Consider the following 19,519-nt stretch of genomic DNA (forward strand, 5'->3'; position numbering starts at 1 on the left):
ACATAGCGATGACAAGCCTCCTCTTGATTCTATCATATCTTTGATTATGTTGCTCCTTCTTTCTTTGAGTTTATACATTATAGGGTCGTTTTATTATATACATATGTTGATCTAGATCATTACATTGATTTTTTTTTTTTGGTAAAACTTCTGTTACCTTTGGTTTTCCAGTTCCTCTATCGTGTAGAACCTTTGAACTATATCGTCATAACGTTGACTAGTGCGATATTTTGATGTTTCGTCTTCTAGAAAAGGTTAAACACAAAGAAAAAGAGAAGGTCCCAGAATTCCAAAAAGGTAACAGTTTTTTTTAACTTTTACAACGTAGTAATAGGGAGAAAGGACAAGCATCTTGTTTTGGAGTCTACAATGTTATTATGATGTTACCTTATTCTATTTGAAGTTTAAGAAACAGTAGTAGAGTTTACGAGTATTCCTTCATTTAGCATCATTTCTGACGTGACGTATATACAGTGTACAGGTTCGTAAGCCATAGCTTGCTTGCTTCCTTTTTTTATCATGCATGAGTTGAAAATAATTCATAATTTTCTTGCGTTTCCGCTAAGATTTGTTAATTGATCAGAGTTATTTATCATCATTCTAGAGAATAACACGCTAGTCGTACAGTTCTTTATATTTTTGTGTATTTCATCGATATATCCGATAATTGCATTGCTGATTAGTAGATGGATGTATTTTTTAGCAGTCTTGCTTAAGCCATAGATGATAAATTAATCAGTCCAGGAGACCAAGTTTAAAGAGATCTAGATAGTTTGGTATGTTCGGGTTTGCGTGAGGATATATCACAAAAGATCATAAGTCTCCAACGATCTGGGTTTAAGAATTCTGAATAATGAGCTGCCCAACAAAAGAAACATGTTCTAAGCAAGTAGCTTTTTTTTTTTTTTTTTGCTAAAATTTGGTGCATATATTATAAAAGAGGCAAAAGCATACATAATGTGAGAATATTACAATGCTCTAGTGGATAAAGTTAGTAAATTCATTCTGAGCCCCACATGGTTCTTGGTCTCGAGAGAGAGTAGCCCAAAGGAAAACATGGGCTTAGGAGCTTTTGCAGTAGAAGAAATAAAGCCCAGAATCAAAATATTCGTTGTCTTCCTCAATGAAGTAATCGAAAGGTCTCACGGTAGAGAGAACCAGAGTTGCATGCAGGCACTCGATTCCATTGGGTCAGTTTCACGGAGCGATGAGATACGGTTTTTGATGGTGGAGGAGATGGTTGAGAATATAGCTTCCTGCGACTTGAAGTGAGATCGGTGGAGCCTATTGTTGCGCTCACGCCATAGTTCATGAATCAGCGTTTGCCAGGATAGGATTGTGAGATAGCGCAACCGGTTATCACCAGTGTAATGGATCAGACCTTGCAAAGTATCATCCCAATCGTCTGAGATAATGGCAAATTGAAGTTTTGCAGCAAGGTTTCTCCAAATTCCAGAGGAGAAGGAGCAACCGAAATAAATGTGATTTTTGCTCTCTGGAAGTAGGTTACACAGAAGACAGAGAGGATCCGTCTGCAATCCCCAAGACAGTAACCTATCACGAGTGGGGCACCTATTGAGTACAAACATCCAAGTAAGTGTCTTACACTTTGGAATTCCTTTTTTCAGCCAAACCACATGATGCCACGGAACCAAAGGCTTTGATTCCCTTATGTAGTTGTAGACTTTAGCTGACACGAATTTGTTGTTGGTTGCAGGAGTGGTACCCAGTCTGCTCCATTCCGGCATGTCCTCATGTTCTGAGAGAGATACAGTTGATAGAAAAATCTGGATTTGCTCCATCTCCTGAGATCTTGCCGGACCTATATCCCAAGTTTCTCCAACCCACAGCGAAGCTAGAGATGAAGAGAGGGGAATACCATACTGTCTCGGTCCATTATGACCAACAAAGTTGATGAGTTGGCCAAATGGAGACCATGGCGTTGTCCAGAAGAAGATTGAATTCCCATTTCCTGGTAATATTCTCATCCAATTGATTGCTGTAATATTATATTTTAATCAATAGTAGCATTGGCTAGACAGAAATAAAAAAGTTTAGATATGAGTTAATTTGAGAACGCTTATTTCTATACAATGCAAAAGCTACTTGCATTGTATTGTATAGAAATAAGCGTTCTTAAATTAACTCATATCTAAACTTTTTTATTTCTGTCTAGCCAATGCTACTATTGATTAAAATATAATATTGCAGCCTTCGATCGATGAATCTCTCGAACTTATAACCTGTCGAATTGTTTACATAAACCGAGAATGATGTTGCTCTCTTACTTGACAAAGGAATAGGTGAAAAGTGAATAGTGTGGTGATGATCTCATAGAAATCTCACTTATCAACCCTTAAAATCCCAAATCATTGATTGTTGTCTCAAGACTATGAAAAGTTATAAACGGGTATTATCATACGATTCGTGAGGCAGAACCAGTCTGCGGGTTTAATGCATTGGGGACCTTAGAGCATATGCAATGGTGAACCTCACCAATGAATCCTTAGCAATATTTTAGTAATTTTTTTTTTTTTTGGTTTTTGTTTGAATAGTTAAGGATTCGAATCAAAACTGGTCGTCCAATGGTGTTCCCGAAGATGGGTCCTTAGAAAAAAAAAATATTTTTTATTTTTTTTTAAAACTGAAATTGAAATTTTATTATTTGCATGATTAAAAATAAAGATACAATGATTAAACATAAAGATATAAAGATAAACTAATTAGTAATCTTCATCACCAAATTTGTTCCAAATATTTTCGATTAAATCATTCTTCAATCGTTCATGCATATGCCTATCACGAAGATCATTCCGAGTGGGAAACATATTATTCAGATTTGTAGGCCTCTCGGTTTCGACCTCTGAACTTCTGGTTACGTCTCCTTCTTCAAATTCAGATATATCGTAATGAATGTATCCATCTCGTTCATTTTCGACTACCATATTGTGTAGTATGATACATGCTCTCATAATCTTCCCTATCTTTGCTTTGTTCATTGTAAGAGACGGGTTTCTCACAATCGCAAACCGGGATTGTAGTACTCCAAAAGCCCGCTCCACATCTTTTCGGGTTGCTTCTTGAACTTTAGCAAATAACTCTTGTTTAGGACTTTGAGGGAGTGTGATAGATTGGATAAATGTTGACCATTTTGGATATATACCGTCTGTGAGGTAGTACGCCAACTTATACGTGTGTCCGTTGACCACGTACTTTACCCTGGGGGCCCGACCTTCCAAAATGTCATCAAAAACAGGAGACCGATCGAGGACATTGATATCGTTTAAGGTACCTGGAGGACCAAAAAAAGCGTGCCATATCCAAAGATCATGTGAAGCCACAGCCTCTAAGACAATCGTCGGTTTAGCTGATCCACGTGCATACTGCCCTTTCCAAGCGGTTGGGCAATTCTTCCACTCCCAATGCATACAGTCAATGCTTCCGACCATCCCAGGAAAGCCCCGTTTTTCTCCAATATCGAGCAGTCGTTGGAGATCCTCTGGTGTGGGTCTTCGTAGATACTCTTCTCCAAATAATTGTATTATTCCGTCAGTGAAATGGTGTAAACACGAAAGTGCCGTGCTTTCACCAATTCGGAGATATTCATCCACTGTGTCAGCCGCAGCACCATAAGCAAGCAGACGAATAGCTGCTGTACATTTTTGCAGTGGAGAAAGGCCTAACCTGCCGGTTGCATCTCTTCTTTGTTGAAAGAATGGAACGTTCTCTGAGAGGCCATCGACAATACGCATAAATAATTCCTTATTCATGCGGAACCGGCGTCTGAATAATTGGGGGGAGAATGTAGAATCTTCGCTGAAGTAGTCATTCCACAAACGGTTGTGTCCTGCTTCACGGTTGCGTTCTATATAAGCACGTCTCATTTGCTTATTGGTACGGGACCCGACTATTTCATTGTATGTATCTTCGACGATTTCTTCGAAAATTTCATCCAGTCTTTCTTCGACTTCATCGGATGAAGATGACGACATTTCTACAATGTTTTCAATTTTTTAAAGGTTTTAAATATATTTCCACAAAGTTTTCATTTTGTTTTTAAGTTTTAAAGATCTTTCACAACGTTTTCATTTTTTTTTTAGTTTTAAACATCTTTCTATATGGTTTTCATTTTTATTTCTAGGTTTTAAAGATCTTTCTATATGGTTTTCAATTTGTTTTTAAGTTTTAAAGATCTTTCACAAGGTTTTCATTTTTTAAATAGTTTTAAAGATCTTTTTCAAGGTTTTCATTTTTTTTTAAAGGTTTTAAAGATCTTTCTATATGGTTTTCAATTTGTTTTTAAGTTTTAAAGATCTTTCACAAGGTGTTCATTTGCTATTCGGTTTTAAAGATCTTTCATAAGGTTTTCATTTTTAAAAAAGTTTTAAAGATCTTTCTCAAGGTTTTCATTTCTTTTAAAGGTTTTAAAGATCTTTCCACCACAAGGTTTTCAATTTGTTTTTAAGTTTTAAACATCTTTCTATATGGTTTTAATATATGGTTTTAAAGATCTTTCTATATGGTTTCAATTTTCATTTTTAGGTTTTAAAGATCTTTCCACACGGTTTTCATTTTTTTTTTAAGTTATAAAGATCTTTGCTATTCGGTTTTACAAGTTTAAGATTAGTTTCAATAACAGATTGGTAAAGGAGAAATGTTTGTGTTACCTAATAAGTGAAGCAGCAGTTTGTACTTGTTGCAAGTTCGAGTACTAGGAAAAGATTACAACACCTAGATAGCAAGATATTACAACACCTTCGAGTAGTAGCAACCAAAATAAAGGAAAGAAGAAGTAGTTGAGAGTAAACAAATGAGATAGGTAGCAATAAAAACATCATCCAGTCGTGAAGTTTTATAGAACATAGAGTGATACAGTAGAACCCGTGAGTTGGCTCACATGAAGCTAGACAACAAAACACCTTTTTCTTGCAGCACCCGTGCCTTCACATGTCATACTGCTCAACCTGAAATGACAAAAAAGGCAACAGTTAGAGAAGTGTACAATACAAACAAACGACATGAGATCAACTAATCAAATGAGTAACAAAACTACCCAACATCTCAGACATTAGTTTGAGTTTAAGAGATGTTTCCATCTCAGTGAGCGGCTCTTTCTTGCCAAGTAAACGTTCAAGCAGTTTCTGTTTAGAAAGTTTTTCTTTCACTGCCATGATGGACTGAATCTTTGACAAATCCTCCTCTTTACCACTCTTCTTCCTCTTAGAAGCAGCTTTAGCAGCCTTGACGCCCACGGGTCGTGCCTCCGGTTCTCCCACTTCGTCTTCTGTATCCACCTCCAGCACTTGTTTGCGCTTCTCCTTACCAGCGTGATTAGACGGATAGGTTGAGCACCACTTCTGGTCGTGCCTCAGCTCCCTCCATCCATGTTCCACACCGAACTTGTAACCGTGATCATTGTAGAAGTTCTCAAGTGCAGCTTTCATCACATCATCATCATTTTGTCCACTTCTCTGCTCCCTCAGAGCCGCATCATAGCTCCCAACGAACTTGGAGACTTGCTCGTTAATCCTAGCCCACCTCTGCTTGCACTGACCAAGCTCTCTAGGTTTTGTCCCAACGAGTTGAGGACTTGCGTTGTAGTAGGCAACAATGCTCTTCCAGAACTGTCCTGATTTCTGCTCATTGCTCACCACCGCATCCTTACTGGTGTTAATCCAAGCCCCAATAAGTATTTTATCCTCCTTCATAGACCATTTCCTCCTCTCCTTCCTACCAGACTCGACCCCAGACTCGATAACAGGCTCGACAACAGGCTCCTCAGGACCTTGACTACCGAACCAAAAAGGTTCAGGTGAATCAAGGTCAACTGAAGATTGAGATTGACTAAACAGGAGATTAACATAACTAGTGTTCTTATCCATGGTTAGAAAAGTGTAGTGTGTCACTCTAAGAGCAACACATATCCTTAAGTAGGCGCACTTGAAGTTAGCAAAATTAAAATCAATGCAAACCGAGCAGTTGGGAAGGTAGAAAGCAAACTAGTTGCATTAAACACCTATCAAATCAGAGTTAACCCGAGTTCCTAACGTTGTAAAACATTTAAACCAATCACATCTAAGGCGGTAGGAAGCGGAAAGCAAAAAAAGATGCATTTAAACGCAATAGATTGTAAGTTTTCAAATTTTTACACTACTATACGTTTTATATAATGCATAGCAGTAGTCATAGACCCCTATAACTAGGAAATAGGAGTATTGTACCTTATTATACAGACACTCCACCGGTTTTAGACACTCGCTTTTACTTCTTTGAATCTCTTCCTGCAACAACATGAGATCAAACTGTCACAATTTTTTTAAAAAATGCATAAAGACATACCCAAAACCACAAGAGAGTAACTTACCATACAGATACATGACCGCCAGACCTAAAAAAACTACTGCAGAGACCACTAGACAAACCTCCATTGCAAAGCCATTTGTAATAAGCCCCGGTTTCTTCTTAGATAACGCACACACAGTCTTCTGTAGCTTTACCACCTTCTCCTCACACTCAAAACCTTGATCCTTAAGCTGCCTAATTTGTGTCTGCAACTCACGCATCTCCTCCGTGATAGCCACGTCCCACCATTTCCAAATGTGGCAGTCCCCATCATCCACATTTGGGCAGGTAAAGTACCTCCTCCCTAGATCTTTAGCCGTGGAAGATATTGCAACCACAGGGTCACCACCACAGTAGCAGATGGTCGGGATTCCTTCGTCACACTCGGGTTGAGGTTCGTACTGAAGCGGCTCAGCAATATGGTAGTTACTCTCAGCTTCATCCCCGTACAGTTCAAATTCGGCTTGAATCAGTGCGTTTATGTCGTACTCATCTGATGATGAAGGCTGGCTGTATGAATAATCTTGTCCCATTCTTCCTAAACCTGACAAAAATCATGTAACCCAAATTAATTGAAACAAGCATCTGAATGAACCTATAATCTACATGACTCTTAAGTACATTCAACTTCTTGCAAACCAATAGAGATACAAAACGCTAACAACAAGTGGGAAAATGGGATTGAAAAATGCGAAACCCCAATAATCTTATCAAACCCCGTCGATTGAAAACACAAAATCCCAAACAATTGAGAGAACAACAAAATCGAAGGTAATCAAACTCTAAGTACAAACGACCTTAAACTCCTAATCGACTGGGAAAAAGAATTCTTCGAAACCCTAATTTCACATCAAAATTTCAACCCCCAAATATTCTTCGATTGTAAACACAAAACGAAACCGATTGACAGGAAAAGACGCACGAACCTAATCCTAATCCATAAATCTGCAAGAAAATCTGAACATTTACCTTGATGTCGAGACGGATCGAAATCGCCACAAATCACCTTTTCTCGAGAGCTATTTTTTTTCCGCTTCGGTCGCAAATGTCGTTGTTTTTTTTTTGATACAGCAAATACGAAAACCCACCGGACCACTCAGGTTATGACACGTAGCTAAGGATCAAGTCCGTTTAATCCTTAGTTACGGACTAATCCTTCCCTTTCTCGGCTCGTTTATTAATTTAATAATCTCACGGACTGGGTAAAGATTCGTTACGGACCCCCGTTGTGGACGCTCTTAGGGTTCACGTAAAAGATTCTACTACTGACTTTATTCGATACTATTTATCAAAGTCTTCTAGAAGTTATGAAAAAGAGATCAATAATTAAAAATTCAATCTCTTGGCTCTTCCTATCACTTGACCACGATCTCGTTGTCAATTTTATCTGGAAATAAACTCCAATTTTCTACAGATTTGTGTTGACAGAGAAAGTATGATTTACCTCCTGGTTTTCTTGACAACTTTTGTATAAGGAAATGAATTTGTGTTGACAGAGCAAGTATGATTTTTGTTTTTGTTTTTGTTTCGAAGATAACGTTAGCTAATTTCTTAGCAAAACACTATCGAATTGTTCTATAATTTCACGACGTTTTATTGTTTTACTGTTGACGTATAAGGTTTAGTGAGAAGGAATAAACTATCGACATTATCATTGATTTAAAACCTATAATCTTACTATAAAAAATGTATCAGCTAGGGTTGAACCCGGATTTCATCAATTAAAATTGACCAGTGTGCTACAGCGGATCTGATGACAATTTTACAAACAACATGTACTAATACCATTGTTAGTTTAAGTACAACAACCCCAACCATTTAATTTAGTGGGCTTAAAGAAGTTTGCAACCCATTGTAATGCAATGAGCTAAAAAAAGGCCTTACACGTAAACCGTTATCATAAGGTTCAAAGTGGTCTTTCAAGCATACAAATATCATGTTTTAACTCGATTCAAGTTCTTAGTTGTTACCTTTTTGATATATGTAAAATAAATAAAAGTTCGAAGCTACAATGTTGATCTCTACATGAGGGAGCTAGATTCATGCATTAGTTTAAAATGAGTTTTTTTTTCTTCACGAAAGTTTCATCTTATTAACGATCGAAATAGTCGAATGTTATAGCATCCCTTATTATATTTGGAACGAAAGCATGATATATGTATTCTTCACTATCTTGTATTTGTTGTTTGGCCAGTAAGTCAGCACATAAGTTGGATTCCCGGTTTGTCCAAATGTACATGTTGTATGCTTTCGAACCTCTGCTCCCATTTCTATATGTCACGTAGTCAGTTTAACACATCCATATTTTTTGTTCTCCTCTCAACGAGATCGATGAAATTTGCATTGTCTCCTTCGAAGATAACTTTTGTGTGTCCTTGACTCCAACAAACCATCATAACACCAAGTAAAACTTGTAATTCACTCTCCAAAGCATTGCGTGGCTTTCTTGTCTTGAATTGCCATGCTCCCTTAAAGAGACCCATGCTATCTCTAATCAACCATCCCGCTTGTACTAATGTATTTATGTTGTAGAAAGATTCATCATAGTTTTATTTAACTAGCCCCGGCTCAGGTCTTTTCCAATTATTTCTCTGATAAGCGTGTGACCTTCTTGGTTGTCCTAACTGATCTGCTTCAAGATATTGTTGTGCTTCCATCCATTCCTTTGTATCATAATATGCAGCTTGAAGTGAGTTTCGCCAATGAGTTACCTTCTGTTGAAAAACCATTTTGTTTCTATTTTTCCATATGCGCCATAGTATCCACCAAGGTAATTGTTTGAGATGATCAGGTATCGTAGAGTTTTGATGGAGTAGGATCTTAATTTAGCTTCTAGCGTGCCTTGCGACCAAAGTAAACCGCTGTTTGGATATATAACCCGATGCTTTCCAAATGCATTGAGCATAGATACAATCAAAGAAAAGGTGATCTGCTGTTTCTTCTTGATAGCGACGACTTTATGTTGAAAAAAAACACTGTGGTTATACATAGTTGATTTCTGAACAATCAATCAACCTTCATTTCGGGAGGGATAAAGTTTCATAAAATGGTTCCAAATCAAGTATAGCAAAAAAGGCTTCAAACATGACTTTACACATTCCTGTTTCGACACATTGTTCTATAATTTTGTTTATGCATAAATAAAAAAAAAATGTGTATTCCAAATTAGACGTGCTAAATTTTTAATATATATGTTTGGAAAATTTGTCCAAGTCTTAATGTGTAATGGATGACATGTATAACAACATGATTCTATATGCATTTACACTTGGATTCGATTTTTGTATATGAGAAGAATGAAAACATAAAGCAGATTTAAGAGGATATGCGAATCTACATGCCACTAAATTTGTCTCTTCTGATAAATTTTAGTGAAACTCTTTTAGAAAAAGTTGAAATCGTTAATGTTCAAAAAAAAAGAAGTTGAAATCATAAATAAATAAATAAAAATAGCTTCCATGAATATCAATCACACACTCAACTATTAAAGTAGAATATCCAATGTAAAGTTTATAGTAATGGAATTGGGGTGGCTGAACATTGCAAAATGCCAAAGTATTAGGATTTAGGAGTTAATGGATAGTGTACTATTGTACTATACATATATTGTACGACTCGTTAACATGAAAAAAGAAACAATAGTCTTCGATGATGGATTAGTTTCTACCAAAAACCTAAAATAAAATCAATGGTAAGTTTGGTTGCTTACATTATTACATACATCATTGACTAGTCAACTGTGTTGACAGATGTTGTAGTTGGTCAGGGACTGAATCAGAAATCAAGTCAGAAGAAAATAGTTAATATCATATAGTATTAATCTAGTTTATATTTTAAATTTAACTTGTAAAAATATTAAATACAATCCTACAATTCGGTTTTTGACAATATCAATAAAACATTATTATAATAACATCGTTAATACACATAAAATTTAATCTTTGTAGTAAAATAGAGTTTTTAGTCTTTATAAAATACAAACCAAGTGTTTTCCTGCACCATGTGCAGTGATAAATTTTTTAAAAGTTAAATTATATTTAAAATGAAATTTATTAATATTATATATTTTATTATTTTTGACTAATATTTAATATAAAGTTGACTATTTAAGTATAAAATAAGAAAAAAATTTGTTTATTTTAAATTACATTTAATAATATGTATGTAATATATTTAAAATTTGAATCTAAGATAATTTTTTTTATCTATTTATTTTGGCTAAATGTATTAAATCAACTTGTATAAAATTACTAAAAATCATATAAAAACTGTATAGTTATTAAAAATTATAGCTAAATAATATTTATAAAATTTGTAGATATCTAAAAGAAACTAATGAAATTACGATTAACAATTTATTAATATTTTTAAAAAGATGTAAAATTTTTTGAAAATATTAGTAATAAAAATTGTATAATTATAAAAATATAATTAAATAATGTATTTCGAAATTTATAATGTATATTTTAATATATTTATTTTAGTGATGATTTATGAATTATTATCATATTTTAAGAAGTTTACCAAAAAATATAAATCAACATTAAATGTAATGTATTAGTTATTGTCATATTCTATAAAGTTTACTAAAAATATATGTCAGTAATAAATGTGATAAATGGCGACATTACCCAAAAATGTCGACAGATTCACGAAAGGATTTCGACATAACGGGATACTCGATGCATCAACATCTACCACGCGATCGAGCTCTTTCCATATTTTCACGTTTTCTTATTCTTTTTAAAAGGTTCTCTCCTAACAAACATGTGATCTCAACCGCACGCGCCGCTTCCCTATAAATAACCGATCAACGCTAATTCTTGATTTCCCTTCTACTCAACGAAACTCAACGCCAATTACTTATTTTAAGTCTTTTAAGTTTTATTTCTCTGTCGGAGATTTATTTAAATCCATAATCATATAATAATGGGATCTCTCTCGGCGTTTGAGGAGCGGCTGCAGTACCCGACGGCAAGGCGGGATGAGTCCATTGTTGAAGATTATCACGGCGTTAGAATCGCCGATCCTTACCGTTGGTAAGAACGTTCACGTTTTCAGCTGTAACTTCTCTCGTTTTTTTATGATCACGTTATTGAGTTGACTATTAATCATGGTTGGAGATTCTTCTTACAGGAGAGATTTTAAAATTTGCTGCTGTTTTTGTCGGAAGTTGATTGAGTTCTTGTAATATAATGATTTGGATTTGAATACTTAGATCATGACCAATCGTGTTTCGAGCTTTTTCTGGACCATCTACATTAAAAGTTTTGGCCTATTTTAGATATTTATTGGACCAGTTATTTTGAAAAACTAGGCCCATTTATGGACCATTTTTTGTTTGTTTGTGATTTGGTATAGAACCTTGTACCGGTTTGGTCCAATTGTAAAATTATTTCGGTTAAGGTTCGTTAATTTTTCTGTTAGGTTGGAAGATCCAGAAGCAGAGGAAGTGAAAGACTTTGTAGAGAAGCAAGTGAACTTATCAGATTCAGTGTTGAAAACTTGTGAAACAAAGGAAAAGCTTCGTGAGAAAATCACGAAGCTCATTGATCATCCTCGCTATGATACTCCCTTCAAGCGAGGAAACAGTTACTTTTACTTCCATAACACTGGTCTTCAAGCTCAGAGTGTGCTTTATATCCAGGTAACTTTAAAGTATAGAATAATATTCTTAACTATTCTCAATCTTCAGTTTTAGTTGACTAAGTTTTTGATTTTAAAATTGGTTTTTTAGGATGATTTGGATTCTGAAGCAGAGGTTTTGCTTGACCCCAATACACTTAGTGATGATGGAACAGTTTCTTTAAACTCTTTAGCTGTGAGTGAGGATGGTAAGTATATGGCTTATGGACTTTGCTCAAGTGGTAGTGATTGGGTTACTATTAAAGTGATGAAGATTGAAGATAAGACAGTGGAGCCTGATACTTTATCTTGGGTAAGTTTTCTTCAATTTGAATTCAACTACTACTCAATTAGTCTTCCACTTTGATATGACTCTGTTGATCTCAGGTTAAGTTTAGTGGAATCACATGGACACATGATGGTCTAGGGTTTTTCTACAGTCGTTATCCAGCTCCACAGTGAGTCTTGTATATAAGTATTGATTCTTTTTGAGGAAAGGTATGAAAAGTTTAAGCGGTTTTATGACTGTTTCTTATTGTGTTTGTGGTATGTTTTTGTAGAGAGGGAGAGAAGATTGATGCTGGCACAGAGACTAACTCTAACCTTTACCATGAGCTGTACTACCATTTCCTAGGGACCGATCAATCTGAAGATGTTTTATGTTGGAGAGACCAAGACAATCCCAAACATATGTTTGGTTCTAAAGTCACTGATGATGGCAAGGTAAAGCTACTCATTTATAATGCGTCAATTAAATTTTGGGTGTAACCATTACGTTTTATTCTTAATGCAGTACTTAATCATGACCATTGAAGAAGGGTGTGACCCTGTAAACAAAGTCTATCACTGTGATCTCTCATCACTTCCTAAAGGTCTAGAAGGTTATAGAGGAAGCAAATCTCTACTTCCATTTATAAAGCTCATCGACACATTTGAAGCACAGTACATTGCTATAGGAAACGACGAGACACTGTTTACTTTCTTTACAAACAAAGATGCACCAAAGTACAAGTTAGTTAGGGTTGATCTAAAGGAACCGAGCACTTGGACTGATGTTATACCCGAGCACGAGAAAGATGTCCTTTCAACTGCTTGTGTAGTTAACGGAAACCAGCTTGTGGTTAGCTACATGAGCGATGTAAAACACATCTTGCAGATTAGAGACTTGAAGTACGGTTCCTTGCTGCACACGTTACCTGTAGATATTGGTTCAGTGGGTGGAGTTTTTGCTAGGCGTAAAGACACAACCTTCTTCTTTAGGTTCACAAGCTTCCTTACTCCTGGTGTGATCTACAAATGTGACTTATCTAATGAATCTCCACTAGTTACAGTCTTCCGTGAAATCGATGTACCTGGATTCGATAGAACAGCATTTCAAGTCACTCAGGTAACGTGTTTTACAAGCTTTGAATTTACTTCTTTTTTTTTTTTTAATCTATATCTTGATTACTATAGGTATTTTATCCGAGTAAGGATGGAACAAAGATACCAATGTTCATAGTGGCTAGAAAAGAGATAGAGCTAGATGGATCACACCCTTGTTTGCTCTATGCGTATGGTGGGTTTAGCGCAAGCATGACGCCTTTTTTCAGTGCAACACGTATTGTGCTTAGTAGACATCTTGGTGCTGTGTTCTGTTTTGCAAACATTCGTGGTGGTGGTGAGTATGGTGAGGAATGGCACAAAGCTGGCGCGCTTGGAAATAAACAGAACTGCTTCGATGATTTTATTGCTGGAGCAGAGTATTTGGTCTCTGCTGGTTATACACAACCGAGGAAGCTTTGTATTGAAGGGAGTAGTAACGGTGGGATACTAATTGGGGCTTGCATTAATCAGGTAGAGACTCTTAAAAACTCTAGCTTGTGATCATAGTAATCATATAGTTAGATGAAGAATTTTGTTTACAATGTGACACAGAGACCGGATCTGTTTGGGTGTGCTTTGGCTCATGTTGGAGTCATGGACATGCTAAGGTTTCACAAGTTTACTATAGGACATGCTTGGACTTCTGAGTTTGGTTGTTCCGACAAGGAAGAGGAGTTCCATTGGTTGATTAAGTAAGTCTTGTTTTAGGCCAAACATAAAGCTTTCCTTGTTTGGTAAGATATAAGATATCTGATGGTTTTTGGTATTTGATCTATGAAAAAGGTATTCGCCTCTGCATAATGTGAAGAGGCCATGGGAACAGAAGAGGGATGGGGTTGTTCAGTATCCATCAACGATGTTGTTAACTGCTGATCATGATGATAGAGTCGTCCCACTTCATACATTCAAGTTGCTTGCGGTTTGTCTTTTGTCTCTTGTTTGCTTTTTGCATCTTCTTTCTTCTTCCATTGAAACCTGTTTTGGTTTGGCAGACAATGCAATATGAATTAGGTTTGAGTTTAGAGAATAGTCCACAGACAAACCCTATTATTGCTCGTATTGAAGTTAAAGCCGGGCATGGAGCAGGACGTCCAACACAAAAGATTGTGAGTAATTAGTTAAATAGTTTTTCTTCATTATATATTCTTGAGGAAGTGAAGTGTCGATGTAATGTTTGTGAGTTGCAACAGATTGAGGAGGCGGCTGATAGGTATGGGTTTATGGCAAAGATGGTAGATGCTACATGGCTTGACTGAAATTGACATGAAGAGATCAGTTTCTGTTATATCCCTAAGAGAGAGAGAGAGAGAGAGAGCTTCTGCTTACTGTATAATTTTGTTAACCGACAGAGATCATTACAATAATAAACTTCATGTGCCGCGTTCAGCTTATACTGTCATAATAGGCAAGGCAACGTTTGCGAGTGGAAACAGTTTAGAATCTAGCTGAATCACCGAATGAATCCACGTTATAATTTGAAGTATTTCTATATTTTAAAAGTTAAAATACAATAAAACTGATCAGTTATGGGGAAAATATGAATCAAGAATACAAAAATGACAGTTTTATGGATTGTTGGTACTTGGCATTTCAAGAATCGCCCATTTTGACATCAGTCACATCAAGTTGTATTATCTCCGCCCTGCACCCTAAAATTGATCCCATGCTGTAACCAAAATGAAACAGATGAGGTCAATATGGTTCAATGCTTCTTGTTACCATTCTTCTTTATATAAGGGAGTTCATTATTTTTATACCTTGGAGTGGTACGACCAAGATCTCCATGAACAAACTCTTTGATGTATGTTCCAGCCTGCACTTAATGAAAATTTTAAAATTTGCCCCTCTTTTATAAATTATGATAAAAAAACTATAATGAGGTGAGTTAGAAGATCTTGCAACCTGTGTGCATAGATGCAGTAGAAAGTAGTGAGAGCTTCCTTTAATCTTTTCGACTTTCATCCTGAGGAGAATTGAAACCACAAAAACTGCCATTTACTAAACAGAAGAAGCTTTAAGGTAAGTAAACACACAAAATTCACGATCGATCGTCACTAACCAGTGTATAGTCCTTTCACGTTCCAATGGACTTCGGCGGTGAAGCACTCTTACCGGTGTCTTCTGCAAAATTTTCTGCAGTGACATAATACAGAAGAAAGACAATTAGTTTGCATTGGGAACCAAGAACGGTGTTTGAGGATAGACATGTGCTTTTAACATGATGCGAAGATTTATACTATACAAAAAAAAAAAAAATGGACTCACCAATTCTTTCAGAGAAGAAATTGAGTCGATATCTTTCTCTTCAACTGGACGAGCAATCCATACAATTGCAGCATATTGCTTCTGCAATATATATCAAAAATATCCGAGTAGTTGATTTAGTAGTTTTATTACACTTCTAACTAACATTTAACAAAACTGACCTGTTTCTCTGCTTCTCCTTCACGCATCATTGCCCAACACTGACTTCCTATGAATTTAAGGTCTTTAACTCCGACCTGCAGCCAATGTACTGCTTGTAAGCTTGCAAACAAATTACAGAATCAACTGTACAACTTTTATGTGTTCAATTGATTAGGCCTTACTAGTTTTTTCTCTGACTTGTTTATCTTCTCTTCAATTTCCGTCAATGATTGCTGAGATGGGCATTTGCGGGAATTCTGAACTTCGATCAAGAAAGGTCTACCTGAGCCCAACATGCGTACCTGAATAATAGAGCTCTTTTCATATTATCAGCATAAACTGTTGAACTTGAACATGAAATTCGGAAAAGGGTAATATTCTAACATCAATATCTTCTCTGCCAGCAGCATGGAACTTGTAGGAATCCCCAAGGCATGCTGGAAGAATATTTCCACCAATTAACTCCTGAAAAAAAGAAGATAACAATCTCTCAAGCCACCTGATCTCTTTAGGAATAATATATACATATCCAGATAACTACCAAGTGTACTACCTCAACAGACGCTTCACCCATTCTTTCATCATCAATAATCCATCGTGTTTGACTTACATTTCTAGAGTACTGCAAAGATAAAATTGAACCATCGATTGAAATATCTCCCCAGTAAGAGGTAAACAGATCTGCTTGGTCATATGTGAATCCATTTGTTACCAAACTACAATTTGCACACATGAATGGCTAGGTCAAAATACACTATGTTTCAAGAACATGAAAATATTGACTTACTTTGAAGTATCTGCCACTAAAGAAGATAGGCATTTTGTTGCAATGAATTGACAAGATGCATGGTTCATAAACCTGGTCAGTGGTCACATAAAGAATCATAGAACATGAGTTCTTGTAAGCCAAATAATGACAACGCGGGCTAATCCAATATAAATTACCTTTTCAAATGAATTCTCGGACATAGAGGTTGATCCGTTCTCTTCGTCTGCATAAACAATATCAACACATAATACATAGCATTTGAAAATTTTGAAATTTGTTGGGACACCTGCATATAAACTGTACAGGCTAATGTAGATGGCCACAAGGTCAAACAAGAGCGTCAACCAAGTAATAGATGATCGTAGAGTCTCGACATACCTGTTTTCCTCTTCTTTCTTTCACGTGTTGTTTCAGACGCACCTTGAGCCTCATCTGATGCCTTAGAGTAAGTCAAACGGATCTGAAAAGAGCTTGAGTCTGATTTAGCTCCCTGCAAAACTCAAAACAAGGACGAATGCATAGACTTTAATCTCTAAAAGATTTTGTTACCTTGTCACATATTTGGCAGTTTATGTTCTATAAAATACCAAGCAATCGAAACATAGGCGAAAACCAAAAAAATTGACAAAACAGAACACAGACTCACCAACGATACTTTAAGAGGATCCAAGACCAAAACTTTCAAGGCATCTTTTACAGAAATCTTTTCGCTCTGCAGCCAACTTTCACTGTTATACTTTCCTTTAAGGTATAACCTACAAAGGTATAAACACACAAAAAAAAAAAAAAAACTGAGAAATTGCAAAAGAGATATACTTTCTAGGACCCAATACGCTGATAAAACCAAAAGGCAAAACATAAATGCAAGTAAAGCTTACAAGACTGCACGCTCATTCTCCAGGATAGTTGCTGGCACATAGACTTCTAAACCAAAGCTATCGAACTCATGACCTTCCTCCTTCACCAAGTCCGTTACCCTTGCGGCGTAATCACTACCACACTCCGATCTCACCAGCGTTTGTTTAGCATCGGAGAAAACGAACTGCAATACACCTAAACACACAATGCAGCAGCTAGACTCTTCCGATGAGGCAGCTTCCTCATCGCCGGATTCTAGCCAGCTCCGCAGAGTAGACGCCGAGACTGACGACAAATCGGAATCAAAAGCCTCGACGGACACCAATCGGAATATACATCTCTCGCATACCTGGGGACAGACACACCGAATTAATAAAAAAAGGGAAGAATCTAATTCGAGGTGAGAGAGAGAGAGAAAGAGAAGCCCTAGGAAACGACTGAGAGGAGAGTAAAGGACTACAGACCCCGAGAGATAGCAGATCTTTCACAGCACCGGAATGCAGTGATCGAGCTGCTTGGTACACGCGTCTTGACTTGTGGTCACCGTGGCTTACGAGGCCGTTGGACAAACCGGCTGAGTCGCCGGACGCGGGTTTTGTTTCGTCGGCCATTGTTTTGTTTCTTTGAAATATCGGAGAAGGCGGCGGCTCCTAGCAATTAGCAGTGTGAAAGGAGGGGTTACGAGTAATTTAGGTATATATTTTCTATTTGAGTCGTAAGTTCATCTGGGCGTTTGGTCTAGTGGTATGATTCTCGCTTTGGGTGCGAGAGGTCCCGAGTTCGATTCTCGGAACGCCCCTATTTTTGTTTTTGTTTCTTTTTTTTGTTATTAAACTCAATTAATTTCCCGCCGGAAACCCCCTATTTGTTTGTGTCTTCTGTCATTATATTAGGCACAACTAATTTCCCAAGCTATCAACGTTAAGCTATGCAATAATCCTCTCAATTATACACTAGTTTAATCGTTTATAACTTTATAATACTAATCAAGTGGCTAAGAGCATGCATGAATTATATTTGATTTTAGAACTATGTATGTCCCATAAGCTTAACATGTACCAACAACATTCATAAATAGTATTAATATAATTCTGTAAATAGATTTAATTATAATAATGAATGTTCAACGAATCTAGAGGAAACAACGACGAAGAAAGATAGCAAGGCCTTTCATCACTTGTCATGTCATATCAGGGCGAACAACTTCATTTTGGCACGACGACTGGACAAAATTTGGTCCTCTTCTGATACTCACAGGACCTTTGGGACCTCAGGTTTCTGGAATTCCTCTCGATGCGACAGTCTCGTCAGTGGTAAGGGAAGATGGTTGGTCTGTCTCTCGCAGGAGTAGGCACCCTATTCTTGTTACCCTTCGTGATGTGCTTCCCGCACAACCTCCTGATGTTCATAACATAGAAGAAGATTACTACTTGTGGAGAAACGAAGTAAATGAGCCTCCTTCACCATTCTTATTATCAAGACTATGGACATCTCTATATCAAGAGCCTCCTCGAGTTTCTTGGTACAAGGCTGTCTGGTTCGGTAAGCAAATTCCTAAACATGGATTCATCCTTTGGCTAGTCATGAAAGAGCGTATGGTAACAAGGGATCGGATGAGAAGTTGGGGCCTCGATGTAGCGGCTGAGTGTTTGCTTTGTGGGCAAAATGAGGAATCGACTGAGCACTTATTCTTTCAGTGTGACTATTCGTTGACGGTGTTGAGAACTATGTTCGCAAGGAGTGGTATTGATATCCCAACACAGATTGCAATGGTAGTTCCTTGGATCATATCTATTAGGCTGGATAGAAAGCTGAAAACTATCTGCAAACTGCTCATTCAAGCTGCTGTTTACTTCATTTGGAAATAACGGAATTCACGTCTCCACAACCAGACTTCAAAGCCCGCTCACTCTGTTGTGAAAGATATCTACCTTCTCCTTAGAGCAAAACTATTCTCTCTTGATATGGAGCTGAGAGCTCACCCCTCTGCTACTCAAAGAAACCGGCGACATTCAACGACGACTACTTATCTCTCTCTTTGGTTTGAAAAGATTCAGGGTTAGATCAAAGCATCTATTTTCATTTTGTTGAAGTTCTTTTTTTGCAAAAGTAATGTTGTCTTTCCTTGTTTTTTTTTTTTTTTTTTTTTTTTAA

At 36.8% G+C, this 19,519-nt stretch overlaps 5 protein-coding genes and 1 non-coding gene across 7 annotated transcripts; 2 read left to right on the plus strand and 4 right to left on the minus strand.

Moving 5' to 3' along the window:
• Nucleotides 1-2,723: 2,723 nt before the first annotated feature.
• On the minus strand, nt 2,724-3,992 carry LOC125609907. Its single transcript, XM_048781518.1, has 2 exons — nt 3,431-3,992; nt 2,724-3,232 (listed from the first exon to the last, which is right to left on the minus strand). Exons 1-2 carry the CDS (start codon nt 3,990-3,992, stop codon nt 2,724-2,726), a joined length of 1,071 nt encoding a protein of 356 aa, XP_048637475.1.
• Nucleotides 3,993-4,959: 967 nt separating this feature from the next.
• On the minus strand, nt 4,960-5,882 carry LOC106433692 (glutathione S-transferase T3-like). Its single transcript, XM_022688369.2, has 2 exons — nt 5,054-5,882; nt 4,960-4,964 (listed from the first exon to the last, which is right to left on the minus strand). Exons 1-2 carry the CDS (start codon nt 5,880-5,882, stop codon nt 4,960-4,962), a joined length of 834 nt encoding a protein of 277 aa, XP_022544090.2.
• Nucleotides 5,883-6,296: 414 nt separating this feature from the next.
• Nucleotides 6,297-8,319, minus strand: LOC111198982 (uncharacterized protein At4g04775-like). Its single transcript, XM_048782521.1, has one exon. The coding sequence runs from the start codon at nt 6,873-6,875 to the stop codon at nt 6,306-6,308; it is 570 nt and encodes a 189-aa protein (XP_048638478.1). The 5' UTR covers nt 6,876-8,319; the 3' UTR covers nt 6,297-6,305.
• A 2,719-nt stretch (nt 8,320-11,038) lies between these two features.
• On the plus strand, nt 11,039-14,815 carry LOC111198983 (prolyl endopeptidase). Its single transcript, XM_048782522.1, has 11 exons — nt 11,039-11,381; nt 11,770-11,989; nt 12,080-12,280; nt 12,355-12,425; nt 12,528-12,690; nt 12,761-13,354; nt 13,423-13,803; nt 13,885-14,024; nt 14,116-14,251; nt 14,325-14,438; nt 14,523-14,815. The coding sequence occupies exons 1-11, from the start codon at nt 11,272-11,274 to the stop codon at nt 14,586-14,588; spliced, it is 2,196 nt and encodes a 731-aa protein (XP_048638479.1). The 5' UTR covers nt 11,039-11,271; the 3' UTR covers nt 14,589-14,815.
• On the minus strand, nt 14,783-18,052 carry LOC111198586 (tRNA pseudouridine synthase Pus10-like). 2 transcript variants are annotated; one of them, XM_048782524.1, is made up of 15 exons: nt 17,830-18,052; nt 17,386-17,714; nt 17,154-17,262; nt 16,886-16,997; nt 16,684-16,730; nt 16,526-16,597; nt 16,292-16,360; nt 16,123-16,203; nt 15,921-16,040; nt 15,759-15,833; nt 15,598-15,678; nt 15,392-15,465; nt 15,235-15,295; nt 15,090-15,145; nt 14,783-14,998 (listed from the first exon to the last, which is right to left on the minus strand). In XM_048782524.1, the coding sequence occupies exons 1-15, from the start codon at nt 17,974-17,976 to the stop codon at nt 14,923-14,925; spliced, it is 1,509 nt and encodes a 502-aa protein (XP_048638481.1). In that variant the 5' UTR covers nt 17,977-18,052; the 3' UTR covers nt 14,783-14,922. The 2 variants fall into 2 exon arrangements, with proteins under 2 accessions (XP_048638481.1, XP_048638480.1); XM_048782523.1 differs by having other exon boundaries at nt 15,921-16,055.
• Nucleotides 18,053-18,092: 40 nt separating this feature from the next.
• TRNAP-UGG lies at nt 18,093-18,164 on the plus strand. The gene has a single exon. It is a non-coding gene; the product is annotated as a tRNA-Pro (tRNA).
• The last annotated feature ends 1,355 nt before the right edge of the window (nt 18,165-19,519 follow it).

The sequence above is a fragment of the Brassica napus genome, chromosome A6 (genome assembly GCF_020379485.1).
Source record: "Brassica napus cultivar Da-Ae chromosome A6, Da-Ae, whole genome shotgun sequence".
Lineage (NCBI taxonomy): Eukaryota > Viridiplantae > Streptophyta > Magnoliopsida > Brassicales > Brassicaceae > Brassica > Brassica napus.

Bases quoted from the DNA above. Each gene is read 5' to 3' on its own strand.
- LOC111198586 (XM_048782523.1), bottom strand. From the start codon at position 17,976: ATGGCCGACGAAACAAAACCCGCGTCCGGCGACTCAGCCGGTTTGTCC. The intron at 16,998-17,153 runs GTGAGTCTGTGT...TGAGTTTTGCAG, and splicing joins ATCCTCTTAAAGTATCGTTG to GGAGCTAAATCAGACTCAAG. The intron at 16,598-16,683 runs GTAATTTATATT...ACCACTGACCAG, and splicing joins CCGAGAATTCATTTGAAAAG to GTTTATGAACCATGCATCTT.
- LOC106433692 (XM_022688369.2), bottom strand. From the start codon at position 5,882: ATGGATAAGAACACTAGTTATGTTAATCTCCTGTTTAGTCAATCTCAA.
- LOC111198983 (XM_048782522.1), top strand. From the start codon at position 11,272: ATGGGATCTCTCTCGGCGTTTGAGGAGCGGCTGCAGTACCCGACGGCA. The intron at 14,025-14,115 runs GTAAGTCTTGTT...TCTATGAAAAAG, and splicing joins GAGTTCCATTGGTTGATTAA to GTATTCGCCTCTGCATAATG. The intron at 14,252-14,324 runs GTTTGTCTTTTG...TTGGTTTGGCAG, and splicing joins ATACATTCAAGTTGCTTGCG to ACAATGCAATATGAATTAGG.
- LOC125609907 (XM_048781518.1), bottom strand. From the start codon at position 3,992: ATGTCGTCATCTTCATCCGATGAAGTCGAAGAAAGACTGGATGAAATT. The intron at 3,233-3,430 runs GTATGCATTGGG...ACATTTTGGAAG, and splicing joins GATGGTCGGAAGCATTGACT to GTCGGGCCCCCAGGGTAAAG.
- LOC111198982 (XM_048782521.1), bottom strand. From the start codon at position 6,875: ATGGGACAAGATTATTCATACAGCCAGCCTTCATCATCAGATGAGTAC.